The following is a 23,697-nucleotide window of genomic DNA, read 5'->3' as shown; positions in this document are numbered from 1 at the left end:
TTTTGGTATATCGCTGGATGGAAACACCAAGATGCGAATAAAATCTCCAGAATGCACATCAAATCCTTTAACACTTGCTTGAGGTGGATATTTTTTTTTTATTCGACAAGTATACATGCGCATTAACTATGATGGAAAACACATTTACCAAAAATATTCAGATAGAATTTACAGTATATCTATATAAGAATATACACTTGATGCATATAAAAAAATAAAATGTACTTTGCCTCAACAAGCCATGTGAATACATAAATCGCTCAGGGAATACCATAAGTATCATCACATGGCGTCTGAACTGTTGCTCTGGTTATTCTGACACAATACACCTATTACCTCCCAGAATTGTCTGACATGGTTTCGCTCTGAGACATGAGGCATCTGCCACTGAACACTAACAAACATGAAGTTCGTCAGAGTGTTTTGACTGCATGCAATAAACCCCAAGTATTGCATTTAATAAAAGAACCACATTGGCTTTAACATCTATTTTCATTTTTATTTTATAAATTTCCTAAGAAGTGCTAGATTTTGTTCTCTTAAACACACGGGATGGAAATGCTGCTTTATTCCCAAATTGTTTTGCCATTTTCTGATTTTGTGCAAAAATTTAATTTGCAACATGGATGGAGAATTTTCAGTTTTGGGTGAACTTTTCCTTAAGCACTCTCATTAATGTAATGAAAAAGTAATCTCATTCTCATTACTGTAAGGCGTGAAGTATTTATATATCATGGTATTAATTTGTTGTACTGCTTTACATTTATGCTGATTTTAATCATTGTGTCCAGACAGGATAATTGTTATCACTGCATTTCAGTAATGAGAATCTAATGACAATCTTTTTTGAGAAAAAGGACAATTGCAAGCCAGTTCAAAATGGTTTGCTTTGGTGGATTTAATTGTCTTAAAAATAATGGACTAAAAAAACTTGATGATCAAAATTTCTTATTATTTTGGTTTGATTTTGGGGTGAAATATGACCAGGACATTTTCTTGTGAGATTCAACCCTCTATACTGTATATTGCTTTCAGTGACTTTGATATCACTCAAAACGGGGGACCCGTGGAGAGAATAGCATTGTGGGAAAGAAAAAAGTGGGACAGGGAGGTCAAGGGAGCTTCAATTTGATGATAGAGTGAGAAGAAGTAAGAGGAGATGGATGGATGGTGTGATTTCATGTGTAGGAGGAAAAGATGTGAAAATCAAAAGTGTTTGATGGTTTCTCACAACTCTGTTTCTCTTGTTTTTGTCGTCTCTTTGTTTTTTCTGTCGGTGTGATGGTGTAGCAATCAGTTCCACTAGACTTTATGACCCGCTCCGTCTGCCAGACACACAAACACACACACTGTGTGTAACAAAGCGAGCAAAAGCCGTCTGGTATTGTGTTTTTAAGTGGCAGTGGCACAAATAGGCCAAACAAAGACAACAGAGATATTTCCTTCACACACAGTGATTGCAAAACACACCCCCTCTTTATAGAATTCACACAAACAAACTTTCATGAGGTCAAAGAGGCCTTCCAGAGACATTCATGTTAACGTATTTTCTATTTAATCTTTAGCCGTTTTCTAAGACAAGAACTATAGTTACTTTTGCTCAAATTTAGGGTTAAGTATTTGAACAAACACCAAACCTTTAAGTATTGAGCTCAACTTGGTTTCATAGAATCACATTACTACATTTTCGCAAAATAATTTTTACGTGGCTAGTAGTATGTATCGTGGCAGTTTCCTGGTGAAATGAAAACTAGTGTTGCTACAATAACAATAACTTTTATTCACTTTTACACAAATCATGAATAGAACGGCTGATTATCTGTTCATAAACACATACTTTTTGCTCTTTTCCTCACACAATGCTATCTTATGACATCAAAACACTTACTCTGGTGAATGACTTGTATAGCAATACATTTTAACATTTGCATTACATAACCTACATGTAAAAGCTTGTTCGAGTGCAATTAAATCGCATGGTAGCTCAACTGATGGAGCATTGCATTTACGAGTTGACACTTGAGCCGAAAATGTCATAAAAGCACCACAAAATGACGTGTTTGCTTCAGCAATTGCATTTTCCATGTCACATTTGCTTTTTCTGACACTATCGGTTAGGTTTAGGTATAAGGTTTAGGGTAGGGAGGTCAGTTTTGTTGATTTAAAAGTCATACAGCATTAACCTTAAAAACCTCATCTGTTTGGTAGAACATTTTACTGTAATATGTGATATGTGTAATAAGCCACGTAATATCATTTAGCAAAAAACTGTGCTTGCCACTGTCACGTAATTTTCATGAGATCAGCCTGATTAAACTTCAGCATGTACAGTAACTCGTCATGCACCGTTTGTGCTACAGAAATGAATGTTACGTCGGATCATGTTGTTTGTTGGCGAAATTATTTTTCTAAGTGATCAGACGTGAGATTTTCACCTGATGAATGACAAAATAGACAAAATATCACTTTGACTTACATTAAATGAGGAACATAATCTTCAGCAAACCAGCATTTTAGACATGGGGCCATCATTTTGACTAGAAATGCCCTAGAAACCTCCCAGAAGACCCTAGCATCCACATAGCATAAAAAAAAACTGAAAGCATTAAAAGCTATGGAAACCACTCACAACTCTCTTGCACCATGGTGGCAAGTTTTGCACAGACAAGCAATTACATTCAAATTTCCTTCATATAATGTAAAAATACATAATATATTTCTATCTGTAATGACTCTCTGCCTCACACTTTTCTGTTTCATAGTTTCATGCTAAATGTTTCATGGCATCCGTAGTCACTTCACACCAATCATGTCATCAATCTCTCCTGGACAATCTCAACCAATTCCACCCACATCTCAACCTTGCTTTTCTCCCCCACTTACTACCTCTTTCTTTGCTTTTGTTGTGATGGGTGTAGATGGGATTGGTGAAGAAGAACTGTATTTTGAAGCATTTAAAGGGTGAGTTCACTCAAAAAATGAAAATGTGGTCATCATTTACTCGCCCTGAACTAAACCTAAGGCTCAGACAACTAGAAGACAAATAAAAAGGAATGTAGGATGGATATGAAGAGAAAAGTCAGGTATTCTTGAGGAGATGCAGAAGTGCCGTTAATGTCAGAACTGAAAACTGCGTGATGATCAACGTTTTACATGCAGCACTGAAAAGTATAAATAGTTCCATCTAATTAAAATGGAACTATTTCACCCAATATTTGTTTGTACTATACATTGATTGTGTTTTATTAGAGTATCACATTGTTACCTTAGCAACATGCTAATGGAAAACTCTATTGAGATGAAGTTTGTGTGTTGTCTTGTGCGCTTCACGTGAGGAGCACTATTTGTGTGGAGCACATCGAGTTTCATAAATCGAGCTTTCTTAGACTCTCTGTTTTTGTTTACCAAGTTTATTCTAATATAGTAAAACTCTCTCTCTGTCTCTCTCTCAGATCTGTGATAAGGAGTGGCATTATTACGTCATCAGCATTGAGTTTCCAGTAGTGACTCTTTATGTTGATGGCATGACCTATGACCCTTACCTGGTGACAGATGATTGGCCCATCAACTCCCCTCAGATCGACTTGCAGCTCACCGTAGGAGCCTGCTGGCAAGGTTGGAGAAAATGGAATGTGGGTGTTGGCAAGTGTGTGGGTGTGGTCAGCATAGATGTGGTTTTGTAAATTCCCTGAATTTCCTAAACATGCTCTAAATGCGATTGTGGGTGTGGTCAGTGTGGGTGTGGCTTTTTAAATTGGATGAATTTCCAAAACATGCTCCAAATTTCATTGTGGCAGTGGTTAGTGTAGGTGTGGCTTTTTCAATTCCATGAATTTCCAAAACATGCTTCAGTTGTCATTGTGGGTGTGGTTAGTGTGGGTGTGTCTTTTCAAATTCTATGAATTTCCTGTACATGCTCCATATATGGTTGTGGGTGTGGTCAGTGTGGTTGTGGGTTTTTTCATTCTCTGAATTACTTTTAAAACATGTTCCAAATGTCATTGTGGGTGTGGCAAGCAGGCATGAGGCTTTGGTAATTCCCAGTTTTTTCAAAATATGCTCCAGGCCTCATTAACTGGAAAATATAAATTTGACATCTTACAACATGCAGTACACATCTGAGCGTGGGTCAGAGCCATGGTGCAGTGGTAGTGCGCATGATCTTGACATGTTAAAAGTGCTTACTTAGGTGACACTCTCTATTTGACAGTTCTGTCAGGTATAATGGAAAGTGAACCCCATCTGCTGTTGGCTGCTCCCTACAATGTAGGTGATTTCAGGTTAACTATCCTTGTTGGGACATTTGGTCCCTGCAGTGTTGGCAAAACCTGACACATACACACACACGCTCTCATCAGGCACATCAGTATGCTATAGCCTGAGGCACATGTTCTCTCACAGATGCATGATAATACACACACACACACACTTCTCATTACACACGTAACCCTCACGCACAGAAACTCATCTCACAGAGAGCAGATAGATGCAGATAATTGCTCGTTATCTCTGTTTTCAGCTTTGAATATAGATTACAATAGTTTAATAGTGTGATTGCTTTCTTTCAATCCAGGTTCACTGTTCAGAGGGAGTTTTGAGGGTGTCTAGTTGACTGAAGTTGGAATTCATGTGTGTGTGCTTGTGTGTGTGTGTGTGTGTGTGTGTGTGAGAGAGAGAGAGAGAGAGAGAGAGAGAGAGTAATGTATTCTGGTGGGTCTATGTAACTATAAATGTATATATACTATACACATACATATATGTGAACACACATATATGTAACTATATACTGTACATAATATATATACTGTATACATACATAATGACTTTATTACAACAATAGTTAAGCGCTAGCTTAAAGAAATCCAGAGCTGTACTAATTTTTAATTATTAATAATCTTTCAGTCTAATCCATTTTATTATATGTTACCAGGGTTAGGACCAAGCTCAATTACTTTTATGATTAATTTTATTTTTCCCAATTATGTTTAGTTTCCTTTTGTTTAGTCTTTTTTTAAGGCAAAAAGCCTATCTAGGGACCATAGATGCAGATTAGCATGCGCTATAATTGCTATGTACAATGCATTTTTTTCAGTGTTTTTGCTAAAATCATGTTTTTGTACGGCCCTTATATAAATAAATAAATAAAATATATAGTTATTCCTAATTGTATATAATAAAGAATACAAATTTAGGGCAACTCAGCATGCCTTGTTATTTTTGTGTGTGCAGGTGGCGAAGTCTCTAAAGCAAAGTTCACTCAGTATTTTCGAGGCAGTTTGTCTGGACTGACAGTCCGACCGGGAAAAATCGAAAGCCAGAATATCATCTCCTGTCTACAGGCCTGTAAAGAGGGGCTGGACATCACCTCACTGGAAGGCCTCGGACAGAGGATAAAGGTAAAACACGACAAACTCTGAGACTTCTGACTCTAAATTCTGATTGGATGAGCCATGTTCAAAGCCGTTGTAAAATACTGATACACGCACATGCACACCTGTAACCCCACATACCATATTAACTCGATATTTTAGGCTTATAAACAATATTAATTGGAGGAAGAAAATGAGTTTCTTAACCATATTCTTTCATAAATAAAATGAGTGAAAAGAGTGTAAAACCCCACTAACTTGTAGAGAGAGAGAGAGAGAGAGAGAGAGAGAGAGAGAGAGAAAGAGAGAGAGAGAGAGAAAGGACGAAGGCTGGGAGATAAGACTTATGGGGAGATACTTCCGTATGCATATTTTCTATTTCTCTGTTCTGTTCTTTTATATTCACAAAGCTTTAGGGAAGATTTGGGGATCAAATGAAAAGACAGGTGTTCCCTCACTCAGGTGCTGTGATCTCTCTCAGCTCTGTTTGGTCTTTATAAGCTCTTTCCACAAACTTGCACACATTTGCAGTATAATATCTCACGCTTGCTTGTGAATGAATGTTTTCTCTCCGCTTTAGTTTCACTTCAATCCCGCTCAGTCTCTTGTGGTGATGGAGGGTGAGGATTTGGAGCAGATGAATGAAGCACTGAGGAAAGTTTCTTACATGAACTCTCGCCAGATTCCCACGCCTGGAGTGCGTCACCTCCGGGTCTCAACAGCAGTGCAGTACGATCTATTATTTTTATGCATGAGACATCCTCTCTTTGCTTGAATACCAGAATTTTATAACTAAAATATAACATTATTAATGATCAAACAGTTGTGTTGTGGTTCAGATCCTGAGGCATCACAACTTGTGGCACAGAAGTTTGTTCTGCAGTTTTGGCTCAGAGCTTGAAAGGATCCCAAAACTGTCTCATACTGTTAAACAGGGCCGTAGCTAGTGGTGTGAAAGGTGGTAACGATTCTAGGGGCCCAAAGGTCCAGGGGGCCCCACAACAAATTCTAAACTGCATTCTTTAATAGGAAAGGGGCCCAGAGCAATGTACAGTCAGGGAGCCCAGATTACCTTGCTATGGCCTTGCTGATAAACACAATAGACAAAAATGAAATTATTATGTTAATTTCGTTTTTATAGGGATTACTGAAGTAACAGTCCACCAAAAAATGAAAACGTTGTCATTCAATCACCTTCACGTTGTTTCAAACCTGCGTGACATTCTTTCTTTCATTAAATACAAAAGGAGATGTTAGGCAGAATGTCCAAGCTGCTCTTTTTTTTTCTTTACAATGAAAGTGGATTGCGATTTATACTGCCAACCTCCAAAAGTCACCATTAAAGTATTACATGTGCCTTGTGTGCTATATTCCAAATTTCCTGAAGCCATGCAATAGTTCTGTATGAGGAACAGACCAAAATTTAAGCCATTATTTGCTGTCAATCTTCCCCTCTGCCATAGCCCTCAAATCTCATTACTTTCAATACTTTCATGGTGTTTTTTGCTCTTTTTGGAGCCGATAGTATGATCACCATCCACTTTTAGAAAAATAAAGCTTGTACATTCTGCCTAATATTTCATTTAATGTTTTATGGAAGAAAAAAAGTAATACAGGGTTGAAACAACATTAAGGAATTTTCATTTTTGTGGGTGAACTATTCCTTTAACACAGTATATGTAATTATGAAATCAACATGAAACTGATCAATGACTTTCATTATTTCTTCTTGATTACTTGCTCTACTTTTTTCTTCCATCAAATCTTTATTCCATCCTTAGGGAGGTTTAATTTTTATGTGTAGACAGTAATGAAAGAGGATGACAGAATGAGATTTGGTTTTGGAGCACAAACATACCCACTGGGACAAGGTGAATATTCATAACAGAGCATGAATATGCATGAGCACTAGATGCATATGGCCCGCCCCCTCTGAGGTTCAATGTGAGGCAGTGGGTGGAGCTTTTTCTCAAAGATCAATAGGAAATTTGCATCGGACACACACACATGCGTGCATACACATACACAAAGACAGGAACTACATACGCAAAGACTTTTCAAAATTACACTATTATGAGTAAGAAAGCTTATTTAACTCTTGAGTAAAAAAGTTGTATATACTTTCTTGTTTTAATCTACTGAATGCACCATTGAATGAACAGCTCTTTCAAGTGTTTTGAAACAGTATAAATGTGGACAAATCTCTTCAGGCCTGGACGTATCTAAACTTTCAGTTTGTTATCACAGATGACTGTTTCCTCCATTCATTTCCTGTTTGTTGATGAAAGCGAGTGTTCGTTTGCATCCGGATTAAGGAAAGCATCTTTAATTAGCAATGTTGAATCTGCGCTTCATTTTCGGATAATGCACTTCCTGTCATTCATGGAGGCAAAATCAGTAGAGTTGTAAATTAATTCTTGTAAACACAGTTTGTGTTTTAGGTTTAAGCTTATTAAGTCCAATTACTGCAAGATTCAAGAAAGCTGACATGTTATTAATTCACTCCAGGCGTGTTTTTCTTGTTTCCTCTTTTTGTGTTTAGTTATCAGTGACTGCAGTCTGTGTAATGAATTGGGAACAATCCCAAGTCATCTGTTTACACACTACAAATCACTGTCTAATGTTATTATTATTATTTTGATAGAAGTGGAGATGTCTTCCTGTCTGAATGCATGTGTTTGTGTGCAGGGTCCAAAATTAATTACGAAAAATTTACCAGCCATAAATATTTCTTACCTGCCATGAAACCACATCTGACCTTTTTTTTTTTTTTTTTTTGTTATTGTTTAAAAATAATAGTTTTGTGCCTATGGCAATGGAATTTTTAGCTGTCACAAATGAGAAGAAGACACATTGTGATTTTATTCATTATATGTTTGTTTTTGTGGCTTAAAGGAATATTCCGGGTTCAATACAAGTTCAGCTCAATCGACAGCATTTGCGGCATAATGATGATTACCACAACAAATAATTTTGACTCATTCCTCCTTTTCTTAAAAAAAAAAAAAAAAAAAAAAAGGTTAGTGAGGCTAACTCTTTTGGAGAGTTTAAATGGTGAAATGTGAAGCGTTTAATTTTATTAAAGCACTTATATTAACTGTTCTGTTAAAACTTGTGTATTATTTGAGCTGTAAGGTTGTTTAAATTGTCATTTTTACATTGATTTTAGGGTTTGTTGACATCATCATTTACAACAAAATTGCAAAATTGGCTGTAAAGTTACACAGAAAAGGTTAGAAATTGATAAAGTTAACACACATATTGTTTATGTCTTGTGGCTATACTTTTGAAAAAGTGAGTATTTTAACATTCAGAAATTTGGCCCCATTCACTTCCATTATAAGTGCTTCACTGTAACCCAGATTTGTGCTTTTTTTTAAAAAAAGGGAGGGGCATGTCAAAATAAATGTTTGTGGTAATGACCATTATGACACAAATTCTGTCGACTGAGCTTAACATTGCTATTGAACCCGGAATATTGCTTTAATGTAAGGAATATTCCACAAATGTGTCAAAACATGGAGTTATGTAGGTAAGCATTACCTATTTAAAGGTGCTATATGTAAGATTGATAACAAGTGTTTGAAATGGGGTACTGCAGTCCAAATTCAAAATATTGGCGAGTTGTGTGCCCCGCCCCAGACTCGAAGCTCATGCGGGTTGCCAGAATGTTGACGCAAATTAGCCAACTCAGCATCCGTTTTAAAGGATTTCTGGGCTTTAAGCTGTCTCCATCTTCCAAAGGCATCTCCAGTATTTATCCTTGTTTTACTACGCCTCTGGTCATGGTGGTTTTTAGATGGATGGCGAGGCTTTTTAGGTCGGGTTGAATCTGTTATCTCTGATCCAGTTCGTTTTCTGGCTTCCATGGCTGCAACACGCAGTGTTGTTTGCCTGCAAACCTGTTCAAATCTGGCAACCCGGCGGTGTCGAAATACTATAGGTGAGTGGGCAGTGGGCGGGATCACACAGGTCAAAACATAAACAGAAATTCCGGCCCGGAATGGAAACTTCAAACTAGAATATACTGGCTGTAGCATTGTTATCGGAGAAGCCAGTATTTCAGCATGTTTCCTAATTCTCTAATGACATATTATGGTCATTTTATGATTTAGTACAGTAAAAGTATTACATATAGCACCTTTAAATGTCATTGATTTGAATCACCCATGTCACTTGCGTCAGATAAAAAAAAGCGAAATCTTTTGTGATTTAATCCATGCATTATGCTTTAGTAACTAATAAAACGAGCAGCCAATTTTTTTTTTTAACATTAGTAAAGGTAGAAGCTAATTTTAATGCAGAAAACTGAAATATAGTGGTATCTTTGTGTGTGTGATCCGTGCAGGTGTTTCGGAGAGGATATGTGCATTTCTGTTCCTGATATTGAGGCAGTTGTCATGGTAATGCAGCCCAGTAAACCACACATCACAATCACTGGGGTGGAGCACCTTACTGTCCCCGCCTCCAACCTTGCCCAAGGCCTATCACTGTTCAGGGACTTGCATATCATCAGTACAGTTACAAAGGGTGATGAACCTACATATAACACAGGTACAGATGAGAATTAGGCTGATAACCACTTTACTTCTCTAAACGGAAATTCTGTCATCATTGACTCTATGTGTTGCAATCAGTTACAAGACACGAGAGAAAAAATGGCATATGGTACAAGTACAAATATGCGAATGAGATTTGAGAGCTAAGGTGAAGGGTCAGATTTTCAGTAAATACAGAAACAAAGCTATCCTATGGCTTCAAAAGACTTTAAGCCAACTTTTATGGTGCTTTAGTCATTTTTGGAGCTCCACAATGCCACCAAATGTGCTGCGTAAACACTCTGCAAAACATCTTCTTCTGTGTTCAATGGAAGAAAAAAAATATTAGAAAGGTTTGGAATGACATTAGGGTGAGAAAATGATAACAGAATTAAAAGTTTAATATTTGGGTGAACTATTCCTTTAACAAAATTTCTCCATGCAACCCTGAAACAGAAAGTCCCCAAACACTGAGACACATTATTCACTGACAAACTGCACACTGTTTTTGGAGGTAAACAACAGAACAACAATGAATGCAAACAAACATGTTAATAAATCATAAAAGACAGATGCTCACTGCCCCTTCCACACTCTGAACACAACACATCAGTCTTTTATGAGGGTGTTTAGCTCAAAAACACCCCTCCATGTATCTTTTTTGTGCATTTAATGCCTTGTTTAAGTTTACTTTCAATGGGACCTATCTTTGAACACATTTCAATAAAAAAACTTTGATTATGATCAGTTTGATTATGACTATGTAGACATACTCTACATAAATGAAAATTAACCTACACATTTTTTTTAATCAGTGTCTGTAAATGGCATTAATACATAAAGAGATGATGCCCACATATACATTTTAACACCTATTTATTATTCGACAACTTGTTGGGATGTTAGCCATAGAACATTTACATATAGCGGTCTTAAGGGTACAGCAAAACAGCCTGTTTAATTGAAAGGGTCAGAGAGGAGCTAGAAAATGGCCATGCAGCTGTTAAGCATTTATCTGACAGTTCTTTTACTGCAAGAACCCTTGAAGAGAGAGAAACATTTTGCTTTTCATTATTATTCAGTACAGTAGGTAGAAATATAACCCACTTGTTTTATCTGTGCATGTGCTTACAGATCATAGGTCAGGTGTATTCACTCATAACCTGGACTATTGTGACATCATGGTGTTGGGGGAGGAGTTAAGGGCGGGGCTAGAGAGTCTAGAACTGCATCGCAGTGCCTTATTGGGCAGACAACTAGAATACACTAACTCTACCACCGGCATGTCCATATATGGTAAAAAAATTACTTTGTCTTTCCCTGTACAATTTCCTCATTTCCCATCTTTATGTAATATATTTTTTATATGTGTGAGTTTTTGTGTTGCAGGTGTGGACTCCATTTCTCACTACGCAGATGTGATCAGAGAGGTGCGTTATCAAAGCCGTCAAGCTGTCGACTCCGTCCGATCCTTCAGATTGATTTGTTCCGAACTCAATGGACGTTATACCAGCAATCAGTACACACTACAGGTGAGAACAGAACAAAACATATGTCTTTTCGGAGAGAGGGAGAGAGAGAGTGTGATCTTGACATGGTCCTTAAAGAAATATTCCGGTTTCAATATAAGTTAAACTCAATCGACAGCATTTGTGACATAATGTTGATTACCACAAAAATGATTTTCTTTAAAAAAAAGCAAAAATCGAGGTTACAGTGAGGCACTTACAATGGAAGTGAATGGGGCCAATTTTTGGAGAGTTTAAAGTCAGAAATCCGAAGCTTACAAATTTATAAAAGCACTTACATTGATACTTCTGTTAAAACACATGTATTATTTGAGCTGTAAAGTGGTTTAAATTGTCATTTTACAGTCTTTTTAGGGTTTTCAGGATTGTTGACATTACATCGTCATGACAACATGTTGTATAATTGGCTATAACTTTACACAGAAAAGGTTAGTAAGTGATTTGATCACACTAAAATCATGTTTACATGGATGTTGTTTATGTCTTGTGGCTCTACTTTTGAAAAAGTGAGTATTTTAACGTTTACGGATTGACCACATTGACTTCTATTGTAAGTGCCTCGCTGAAACCCAGATTTTTGCCTTTTTTAAAGCAAAGGTGGGGCAAGTAAAAATATAATTTTTCGATAATCAGTATTATGCCACAAATGCTGTCAACTGAGCTTAACTTGTATAACTTGGAAAACTCCTTTAATTAAATCATGCTGTGCGTTATAGTGACATATGACCTTAAAGGACCTCTCTATGACCCCGTCGCATTCTAGGTCAACATTCTGCACAGAGAGGAAGCCACCGAACATGTCAATCATGTGATGGCCCCACCCAAATACATGCAAATGATTCATCCTATGGTAGTGGAATCTAACACCCACAGCTTAGGTGAGTGACAGTCTTGTTTCTTCAACTTCGGGCAATTTCATGTCCCAGGGGTTGATTTTCATGAACATATTTAAAACAAAAAATATTACTTGTTTATAAGTACTATGATAATCTAAACAAAGAGTGAAATAAACAAACTATTTCAGTATTTATTGTGTGAATATTATTTTATTATATATTTGTGGCATGGGGGCGTGGCCATGTGTCTGTCTGCAGGAGAGGGAAAGTGGTAAGGCCGGAAGGGCACCAGCTCTCTTGCCACACTCTCTCCCACTCTGACACTCTGGTATGCCTTATCAGGTCTCCCTCCACCATCATTACAATGAGAGACAGGTGTTAGAGTAATTACAGCCCAGGTGACGAGCCTTACTGCTTTCCCTCTCCCGCAGACAGACACATGGCCACGCCCCCATGCCACAATATTATTTATATATTTATTATTTATATTATCAATTTTAAAAAATGAGAACTGTTGTGGCCTTGTTTTCCACCACACCAAACAATTTTGCCCCTCAGCAGTGTATCACTAGTTGTAAAATAAAAATGTTATGATTTTATTCGAAGATTACATTTTTAAAATATGTAACATAATGTAATTAAAGTATCTAGTTTCTTAATTTTTTCAAAGATTTTAGTAAATATAATGGAATGGTTACCTGTTTCTTACACCACAAAAATGGGAAGTAGAGGCAGGTAGATTTCTAGTAGTCTGTGAGTTATGGGAATATGTAAAAATTGAAATTAGGGATGTCTGATGTCATCTGATGTGCTGCTGTCAGTGAAACGTCAATTTCACTGACGTTTAAACGGAAAGTTGAAGTCGACAAGTCTAAAAAGAAACCAACCTTCAGAAAACAGTCAAAAATATTTGTTTATGTGACCCAATGTGTTTATGACCCCCAATTTTTTTTGCTGAAATGTTGCGCATATTTCACGACGTGCAGTCGTACATTAGCCATTGATCTAACATGACAGCTGTTCGGTAAAGAACGTTTACCAATAACAGTTACGATGTTAAAAAAAAAGTCGCTATAGGATAGAAATAATAGGCCTGTGATGTAGCGTACAATAAACCTAATGTATTCTAAACATGACGTGCACGCAGAATAAAAGTTTAATAGTTTAACTCATTAAGCAGTCGGCACCTCGTTGAAAATAAACAGTCATTTTCTAGGCTACTTACTCAAAAGCATACATGTTTTGATGAGCAAAATTAACACGTTGACATGGTCGATAGAAAGACGGGACTAGACTCACCTGAGGCGGCTATCCTGCGCTTGAAAAAGCCTGCACAGCGGAAAAATAACGTACAAGCATGCACAGATTTAAAGAAGACTCAAATGTGAAAACATCTATAGGGACTTTCAAACGTTTGGAAACCACCACCGAAGTGATTTCATAACTACTTTGCTGAGTTTGCTTGTCTAGCGAGAGGACATTTTCCTGCGTGCCGCGAGTGAGAGAGGTGAAATGAAACTTTGTATCTACTCCAGATATCCTCTTTTTAAGATAATATTTTTATTATTGACAGTAATTTAAATGCAGCCTCTGTAAAAATATAAAGCCAAATGTAAATGTGTAAAAATGATGATCAGTTTAATGGGGGGATATATTAACCGACTAGTAATTCCAGTGTTGACTAGCAGCATCAGAACCATTTAGTCGACTAGTCTCGCACATTCCTAATTGAAATAGGAGAAAATTATGTATTTATTTAGATTTATTTATTGTCTTTCTCTAGCTGTACCCAGTGCTGCCACTGTTGTGATTGTTGTGTGTATCGCCGCCCTGGTGGTGGTGGTTGCGTTGGGTGTTCACCACCTCTATCAAACACGTTACAAAGAGGATATGCAGGCACACAAGCTGCAAGAAAAACAACTGGATTGGGATGGCTTGTGTCTATCCATCACTGTCAACCCACTGGAGGTAAGACAAACCATCGGCATGCCCAACCGAGACAAGACATAAAAATAAGGACTGCCAAAATTGTGATGCCTGTCAAACCATCACAGCATGCAGGACTCACCATGAAAACTAATGGTGACAATATGTTCAGTTTTGATCCAAATGTCACTTTGACAGGGTTTATGTGGATCCATGATTGATTCCTGGAAATAGGGTTGTTCGTGCTTGTTACAGCTGGCAGGACAGCCCACCAGAGTATCGATTCTCATAATGAAATACACTGGATAGGTCAACAAATTATTAAAATACACTGTAGTTTCAAGGAAAGGGTCTTCCAACGGGGGTTGGTAAATCCTTTGGGCTTAATAATGGAACTGTAGGATATTTGAGAGATTAAATACATTTTTTAAATATAAAATATTTTTTATAGATTTTTTAAAATATAATTTATACTATAAAATTATAATAAAAACACAATATAATCATTAAATATAAAAATATATATTTTAAAATAAAACAATTTAAAATATTTATACAGTATCATATACTGTATATCTTAGAAAAAAAAAAAGTCATTAACTTTTGTTGTAGTCCTGTCATTTTGACCTGGACAACTTTTTTTTCTTACGATTTTTTTTTTTTTTTTACATAATTCAGTTGGTAAAAAATTCCTTGACTTTGTTCACATATTGTATCTGAAAACATACAAAAACAGTTGGACCATTTTCTAAAAATTTTTTGGTTTTATTTCACTTTGTTACACTTGTGTTCCCGGTCAAAAGTGACCGGCCATTGGAAATGAATGGATTAGACTACAAAATACAGAAATATTAAGTGTTCAGGAGCATCCCAAACCTTTAGATGAGCACATTTGTGGATGTGTGTTTGCACACACAAAGTCCGCGGACATGTGCACACACACACAACACACAAACACACACACACACACACACACACACAATGTGTGTAGTGCGCCCTTTTGTGCATCGTCTTTTCATGTACACTTTTTGTGGAATATTTCAAGATCTACTTATCATATTATGTTGTGTTTGGGCTCGTTTGAATCGAGATAGTCTGTTGTAAGTTACGATAAGTCAGTGTCTATGTTATATGTATGTTGCAGGAGTAAAAAGGAAAAATGTGACAAAAAGAAACTTCTGATTATAATATTTATGTGTGTCTGTGAGAATTTCATACACAAATACTCACTGCAGTTTGGCCTCTGAGTGAAAAAAAAAATTTGCTAAAAGCTTTCTACTAATTGAGACCTTTCTAATGATATACACTGGTGGCCAGAAGTTTGGAATAATGTACAGATTTTGCTCTTATGGAAAGGAATTGGTACTTTTATTCACCAAAGTGGAATTCAACTGATCACAATGTACAGTCAGGACATTAATAACGTGAAAAATTACTATTATAATTTGAAAAAAATGTTCAGAACTTCTTAAACTATTTCAAAGGGTTCTCATCAAAAAATCCTCCATGTGCAGCAATGACAGCTTTGCAAATCCTTGGCATTCTAGCTGTCAGTTTGTTCAGATACTCAAGTGACATTTCACCCCACACTTCCTGTAGCACTTGCCATAAATGTGGCTGTCTTGTCGGGCACTTCTCACGCACCTTACAGTCTAGCTCAGGGGCCGGCAAACTTTTTGACATGGTGTGCCATTTTTTATTTTCCTAGTTAATGGCTGTGCCGACTGAGTACTAGCACGCAAGCAACAGCGAGAGACGAGCAGGCTATTTTACTTGTATGAAGTTTTTCGCACTTGCATTCCAATCTACATCTTGATGTAATCCTTCCTCATGATCACGCAGCATGTTTTCATCAGCTGATGGGAGAATAAACACTATTAAAGTGTGACAAGACTCACGCTACATGTGCAACCAATTCGCACATTACAAGCTGAACAATTATTTAGCCATTTTCGGTGAATCACACCTACAAAATCCTAAAACTTTAATTTATATTTTGATTAGACTCAGATTTTTATGATTTCTCTTTTAATCGTTTAATGTAATTTTGAGTGTGACCATGATTTAAGGAATGTGTACCTGTATGCTGGGTTGGAAATCTCAAGGATTAATAGTGGTGTTTTCCTTATTAAATCACGTGTTGTTCTGAAAGCAGAAAGAAACAAATGAAACACAGAATGTAGGCTGTCATCCGTGCAGCGTGACTGAAGCAAAGCGGGCGCGTTTACTCGCGATTAACCGAAAGTGAAGCGCTGCTGGTTCGTGATGCGCGAATGGCTTGCACGCGCTGCGTGAGTCTGTTGGGTATACTGCAGTCTCATCACATTTTAACTTTTTGTTTAGTCTCCCATTCAGCTCATGAAAACATGATGTGTGATCATGAGGAAGGATTACGTCAAGATGTAGATTGGAATGCAGGTGCGGAATTTCCTCTAAATAAAATAGTCTACTTCTCTCTCGCTGTTGCTGGCGTGCCAGTGATTACCCCTCCGCGTGCCAATGCTGGCACGCGTGCCATAGGTTGCCGACCCCTGGTCTAGCTGATCCCACAAAAGCTCAATGGGGTTAAGATCCATAACACTCTTTTCCAATTATCTGTTGTCCAATGTCTGTGTTTCTTTGCCCACTCGAACCTTTTCTTTTTGTTTTTCTGTTTCAAAAGTGGCTTTTTTCTTTGCAATTCTTCCCATAAGGCCTGCACCCCTGAGTCTTCTCTTTACTGTTGTACATGAAACTGGTGTTGAGTGGGTAGAATTCAATGAAGCTGTCAGCTGAGGACATGTGAGGCGTCTATTTCTCAAACTAGAGACTCTGATGTACTTATCCTCTTGTTTAGTTGTACATCTGGTCTTCCACATCTCTTTCTGTCCTTGTTAGAGCCAGTTGTCCTTTGTCTTTGAAGACTGTAGTGTACACCTTTGTATGAAATCTTCAGTTTATTTGGCAATTTCAAGCATTGTATAGCCTTCATTCCCTTAAAACAATTATTACCTGACAAGTTTCTAGAGAAAGCTGTTTCATTTTTGCCATTTTTGACCTAATATTGACCTTAAGACATGCCAGTCTATTGCATACTGTGGCAACTCAAAAACAAACACAAAGACAATGTTAAGCTTCATTTAACGAACCAAATAGCTTTCAGCTGTGTTTGATATAATGGCAAGTGATTTTCTAGCACCAAATTAGCAATTTAGCATGATTACTCAAGGATAAGGTGTTGGAGTGATGGCTGCTGGAAATGGGGTCTGTCTAGATTTGATCAAAAATGACTTTTTTCAAATAGTGATGGTGCTGTTTTTTACATCAGTAATGTCCTGACTATACTTTGTGATCAATTGAATGCCACTTTGGTGAATTAAAGTACGAATTTCCTTCCGAAACAGCAAAATCTGTACATTATTCCAAACTTTTGGCTGCCAGTGTATAACACATGGCTATCTAATCTTTTTTTTATGGTTTACCAACTCTGAATATAATTGTTTTGATAACAAATTTGCAGATAATGAGAACGAAACAGTTCTTATTTTTCAGCAAATTAAAAAGCAGTATTTAAGAATTGTTACGATCAGCTACATGCATTGTAAAGTCCAGAGTCTAAGCTTTAAAATGACACTTATTTTGTTCAGATCAAGCAAGTAGTTATTAATTTATTATGCAATTATTATTATTATTATTTTCCTTAGAGAGTGCCCCTCGCTGACCCAGGAATAAGCTCAGGTCAATTAATCCTTCTCTCAGTAAAAATATATTTAAAATAAAATATATGTTTATATGAGTGCAAAACCTGTCATAATTAGTTGATAAAAAGATCTATGCAATATCTATTTATATTTATAAACAATCTTAGTGGGCTGGTAATTTTTGACCGGGAACACAATATGTGTTAGCACAAAATGAACAACAAAAGGGTTAAATGTATTATTCATATTTATTTTAATATAAGATTGATGTTGAACATTACTTCAGTCTCAGGGAGTACCTCAAGTAAAGAATTAGTAAATGCTGTATATCATAGTCAGCAGCAGTGTTGGGTGTAATGTGATAAAGTAATTTGTTACTATAATCTAATTTTAGTAAAAAATAAAGTGTAACGCATTACATTTTAAACTCTGGAAATCAGATTTAAGTTAATTACTTTTAAGTACATTACTTAGGTTACACATTTCTATTTATGTACAACTGAAAACATAAATTATGTTCAGATGTATTTCTTTTTGCATTTCTGTGACAGCTTAAGGTGAAGCCCCCTAATAAGTCATTTTAAGAGAGAAACAGGGGAGTGTGACATTGTGACAGTGAACAACGAGGAAAAATACACATTTTGTATTTGAAATTTGAATTTGTTGAGTAAAAAATAAACACATTTCTGCAAAAAATGTTTTAGAAAGTAACAAAAAAGTAAAGTAGTTAGTAATGTGATTAAGTAACCAGTAAGTATTTATTAATTTGTAGTGGATTACTTTTTTGAGTAACTTACCCAACACCAATCAGCTTACAAAAACTATTTGGAACCCTTGTTCTACTCCAGGGAACCGAAGATATGTGCAAATGTATGGTCCCTTTTTTTCCATTTGAAATATCATTGCGTTTAGTTGAGCAGTTTCATTTTGTAAACTTGAAACTTTTGACAATTCCAGAGTTTTAAAGAACTGCAACCTGCAGAAGAACTAATAGAGGAAGAGGACGATGATGAAGATGAAGATATCTCTAGTGCTGAATCAGACAGTGATGAAGAAACTACAACATCTGTCATACACCATCAAACCACAATGCAATGGAGAAAAGCAACAATACACTGAGAAATCAAACATATACCTGTACATACATACACTCACAAATACAACACTCTACCTGTAACATCTCAATGGCAGTACAACCTGCAACACATTTCCGTTTTTACACGTTAAAAGACTCAACCCTCTCACAAACACAGACAAACACTGAAAAGACAACGACTCTGTGTTTTTTGAAACAGCTCTGATTCTTTTGTGATACTGTTTGGTGTCAGAACCAGTCAAAGTCTTGCATCCTCTTCAATCCCTTTATCAGCTCTGTCTCTCCGTTGCTGGAGGACATTAACAGAGAGGAAGAGACAGTGATGTCAAAGAAGAAGCTGTGGATTGCTAAGGCATCAGAATGCTCATCAACCAGCAGTCTGTTCAAGCTTTTGATCAGAAGAGTTTCTTTTTTTGAGACTGAAAACAGTCCTCTCTAGTGCGATAAGCTAATTTATTCCAAAAGCCTCTCAATGTGAAATGATTGTCTTTTCCTCATTATTCTCATTGGAGTGGCCCTAAAATTCAGCTGTGGAGGAAAAGATTTAATTAGACCTAGAGGTCGACTGATAATTAATTTTGCCAGTACGTACGAGTAAATATCAGATTTCAGATTATTAGGTGTATTGTTTTTAAAATCGATATATTTGTGGCTACATAACGTAAACACCAGTCTCTGTTGATTTAATTATTAATCGGCACCTACATGAAGAGTCAAGTAGCGATGTCTGTGGTTTCAGTGAACGAATCACTCCTTTGAACTGGTTCTTTTCAGCCGCTTGAACCAGTTCACAAAATCAGGCCGAATAGGTTTGTACGGATCTCGACGCATCTTGAGTCAACATTAATCGGTAAGTTCCTAAATCAGTAATATGATCCTAGAACAAGTGATGTCTGCTTTTGCTATCAGTTCATTGCAATGAACTGATCCAGTCACAATAATGATCAAGTCAACAGTACACTAGATTGAGAACTGATTCCTTCAGACATGTCCGAAATGCCGAGAACCGATGTCAGGCTCTGTGCTAAGTGTAGTCACGAGTCAGAACGAACCTCCCACAATGAATCAGTGATCATTTTTATTTACCTTTTTTTTGCAGTTTTATGTTTTTATATATGGATTGACTGTTTGCACTAGGTGTAAATATCACCTGCAACACAGGTTTGCACTCCAACAGTTTGGTGGAAACACAGAAATTGAAGATATTGCACCCCTAGTGTCGCTACAGTGGTGTGGGGTTTAACGAAGGCATGGATGTGCTTTTTCGTGCAGACGACCTGGGTTAGAATCTGCTATTTGTCCCACTTTTTCCCTTCCTGTTTCCTGTCTACACTCTTAATATTACCTTTAATACTACTTATTATATAATAAATACATAATTTGTATTTATCATTATATAATATATAAATCATAATTAATATTAATATTATATATTATATAAAGGCAGATTTCCTCGCAGTGATTTGGTCACAGTGAAGGTCAGGGAGTTGAGAGAAAGGTTTGATCCCGGTGAAATTAACCATGATTTTACTATAGTAACCATGTTTTTTGACAGAAGCCAAAGTTTTAATGTAATTAACCATTGTGTTACTAAAGTAATATGATGTTAATATAGTAACCAAGTTTCATTTTGTGGTTACAATGATTTTACGTAATACCATGGTGAAACTATGGTTACTGTAGTAAAACCATGGTTAATTTTTGTAATGGAAGGTAAAGGTTAGGGTACGGTTCATGGGTAGGGGATGGTGTAGGGTGTCTGTGGGACTCTAAATAAACACTATAAACACACAGTGATGGCTCTATTTAATAGACCTTATTCACGGAAGCGTCATCTTTGATTTTTAATGGGAACGACAATGAGGCTGTGAGGGAAAGTCTTACAGTCTCTTCAATGACACGCACGGTACAAAGCTGTAAAAAGCTCCTTGATCTCATGTTGCAGGGCCATGCACAGACATTTTGGGGGGCAGGTGCTCAAGCGAAATACCCTTCTTCATATCGCAACGCCGTTTTGTGGCCAGCCCACCGGGAAAAGTCACGGTTCTCCCTATGGCCAGTCCGCCCCTGACGACGGTGTCACAATGCTATTCTCCAATGCCAGACTAGCTAGCTTGCTGTTACGCTTAATGGAGGGCTATTGCCTAAGTTAGTCTGGCTGTATTGAGATGTTTTAATAGTGGTTTAATTTCACAACAGTGACAAACAGTGCCGAAGCTTAGGGCAAACACTATCGTTGCTGGCTGTCACTAATGAAGGCAGGTCAGAGAGACATGGATGCTGCTCCGCTATAGAGTTCTATCTGTGCCCTATTCTGCATGCACAAAATTATATTTTGAGCGCTCAAAAAATATTCTGCGAGTGAAAGATGATATTTTGAGCACGTAAAAAGGTATTTTGCATGCAGAGTGGGTAGGAGGAGAAAGCAAAATTCACATTCAAATAAAATTGATTTTAGTGCAAAATTGATTTTCGTTTGTTCAAAGTGAATTTATCTTTGCAAGAAGATACATTGCTTTACAAAACTGAGTTCAAGCACGTGCAAAATAACTTTTTGTGCGCTCAAAATATCATCTTGCACTTACAGAAAATTTTTTGTGCTCTCAAAATTTCATTTTGCGCATGCAGAAAAATATTTGTGCACTCAAAATATAATCTTGCGCGTGCAGAACATTTTTTTTTGCACTCAAAATATAATCTTGCACATGCAAAATAACTTTTTGTGCACTCGAAATTTCATCTTGCATGCACAGAACATTTTTGTGCGCTCAAAATATAATTTTGCGCGTGCAGAATTGTGGCACGTATGTAACTCCATACTACGCAGGGCGCTCGATTTGCGTGCGTTAACTGTGGTGCTGTCTCGCAGAATTAGAACTAAAATGCAGTTGTCGGGCATTACAACACGCTTTTAATTGAAAATTTAAAAACTAAAATATAAAATTAGAAAAAGAAATAGAAAAAGAAAAAAAATGTCTTGCAAAAAGGGCACTTATCTAGTCAGAGGCCAAAAGTGCAGGTGCTTGAGCACCACCTAGGGTCTGTGCACGGGTGTGTCATGTTGTCTGGAGTTTTTTGTCTACTGAACGTTCTTAGAAAGATATTTTATCAATGTTATATCCGCGGAATGATCCAAAAACAATTTAAACTGCAGTACAGCCTACTGAAGAGACTGTACATCTATTCCTCACAGCCTTGTTGTCATTCCCATTAAAAATCAAAGATGGCGCTGCTGTGAATAAGGTCTGCAAATAACATCTAACACTGTTTGCACTTAGCAACAAAAATAAACTTTGCACTGTCTAAACTTGGTGCAAATAGCCTCTGCCTTTTATTTTATTCTGCATCTTACCTCTCAGCGCATCCCACACAATAATAATACAAATAAAATAATGATCTGTGTGAATTTGCGCAGAAATTATAAATCAGTGGACCTTTTTTATATTTGCCATGATAAAGGAAGATTACAATTTTTGGGGGGGTTATTTTTTGTAGCATTAAAGAAGGTATCTGGGAATTTGTCCCTTTTTATGTTTATTTTCTGTGTGCTTATAGTACATTTTTCCTTTAGCATACATGTTTTGTCGTGTATCTTGTGAATTTTTATACAGTGTAAATCCATTTGCATACATTGCGTCTACATCGTTTTCAACGTTGTCTTTCTTTGCCTCTCTCTGGAATTTGACAGTGACGTTATTGACGTTTTTTTAGGTAGAGTCCAAATGAATACGTCATGTATTTGTACATCTTTCATACTCAATAGAATGTTGCCCATTTTTTGTGGTCACTGGTCACTGCTGTATTATGTAAATGAGCCAATAAAATTGGTTTTAAATAATTAACGGTCTCATTTTTACTCACCGTGGCTTTATTTCTGCTGTACTGATTGAACAAAAAATATGAACATCTGTCGAGATGTCCTATGTATTAATGAAGCTCTATTAATTTAATACAACAGCGCCATCTAGTGGTTCATTGTCTTTAGCACCTCATGCACTCTCGACTTGGCTTGTCTTCACGTACACCGATCAGCCACAACATTAAAACCACCTGCCTAATATTGAGTAGGTCCCCCTCGTGCCGCCAGAACAGCGCCAACCCGCATCTCAGAACAGCATTATGAGATACTACTCTTTCTCACCACAATTGTACAGAGCGGTTATCTGAGTTACTGTAGACTTAGTCTGAACCAGTCTGGCCATTCTCTGTTGACCTCTCTCATCAACAAAGTGTTTCTGTCCACAGAACTGCCGCTCACTGGATGTTTTGTGTTTTTGGCACCATTCAGAGAAAATTCTAGACTGTTGTGTGTGAGAATCCCAGGAGATCAGCAGTTACAGAAATACTCAAACCAGCCGTCTAGCACAACATGCACAGTAACAGGTTTTGTTGTGGCTGATCGGTGCATGTTGGGGCAAGTTGTGTCTATTCAACTTCAAGATTTTTTAGGGGGTAATAACAGTGGCAATTTCCAATAACTTCATTTTAAGTCAAGTCTTCAAGACGTGTGCACACAGAAATTGACTTCCTTGAGAATTATTCACTGTATTAATAAGTGTGACGACTAGCCCCAGTCTTTATACATCCCTAGAGAACTATAAGGTTGTTAATATTTAAATGTTTATATATTTTCATGTGCACATTTGCAGACCTTCTTAAAAAACAAACCTTCCCATTTTATTGCATTGCCTTAAATTTAACTGCAAAATGTTGGCCCCCTCAA

General features: G+C 36.9%; 1 protein-coding gene across 1 annotated transcript in view; it reads left to right on the top strand.

Annotated features, from left to right (window-relative positions):
* The window catches only part of LOC127429629 (calsyntenin-2-like), a 61,428-nt gene extending 38,644 nt beyond the window's left edge, over positions 1 to 22,784 (top strand). Inside the window, exons 9-17 of the mRNA XM_051678758.1 lie at positions 3,453 to 3,615; positions 5,230 to 5,396; positions 5,950 to 6,098; positions 9,718 to 9,923; positions 11,042 to 11,203; positions 11,297 to 11,439; positions 12,200 to 12,314; positions 14,056 to 14,240; positions 18,836 to 22,784. Coding sequence (XP_051534718.1) covers positions 3,453 to 3,615; positions 5,230 to 5,396; positions 5,950 to 6,098; positions 9,718 to 9,923; positions 11,042 to 11,203; positions 11,297 to 11,439; positions 12,200 to 12,314; positions 14,056 to 14,240; positions 18,836 to 18,997 — 1,452 coding nt within the window. The 3' untranslated portion in view covers positions 18,998 to 22,784. The remainder of the gene's footprint in view (positions 1 to 3,452; positions 3,616 to 5,229; positions 5,397 to 5,949; positions 6,099 to 9,717; positions 9,924 to 11,041; positions 11,204 to 11,296; positions 11,440 to 12,199; positions 12,315 to 14,055; positions 14,241 to 18,835) is intronic.
* The last annotated feature ends 913 nt before the right edge of the window (positions 22,785 to 23,697 follow it).

This window comes from Myxocyprinus asiaticus, chromosome 39 (genome assembly GCF_019703515.2).
Source record: "Myxocyprinus asiaticus isolate MX2 ecotype Aquarium Trade chromosome 39, UBuf_Myxa_2, whole genome shotgun sequence".
NCBI lineage: Eukaryota > Metazoa > Chordata > Actinopteri > Cypriniformes > Catostomidae > Myxocyprinus > Myxocyprinus asiaticus.
Note: the sequence above shows the minus strand (reverse complement) of the source record. Positions and strands in the feature narration are given on the sequence as shown.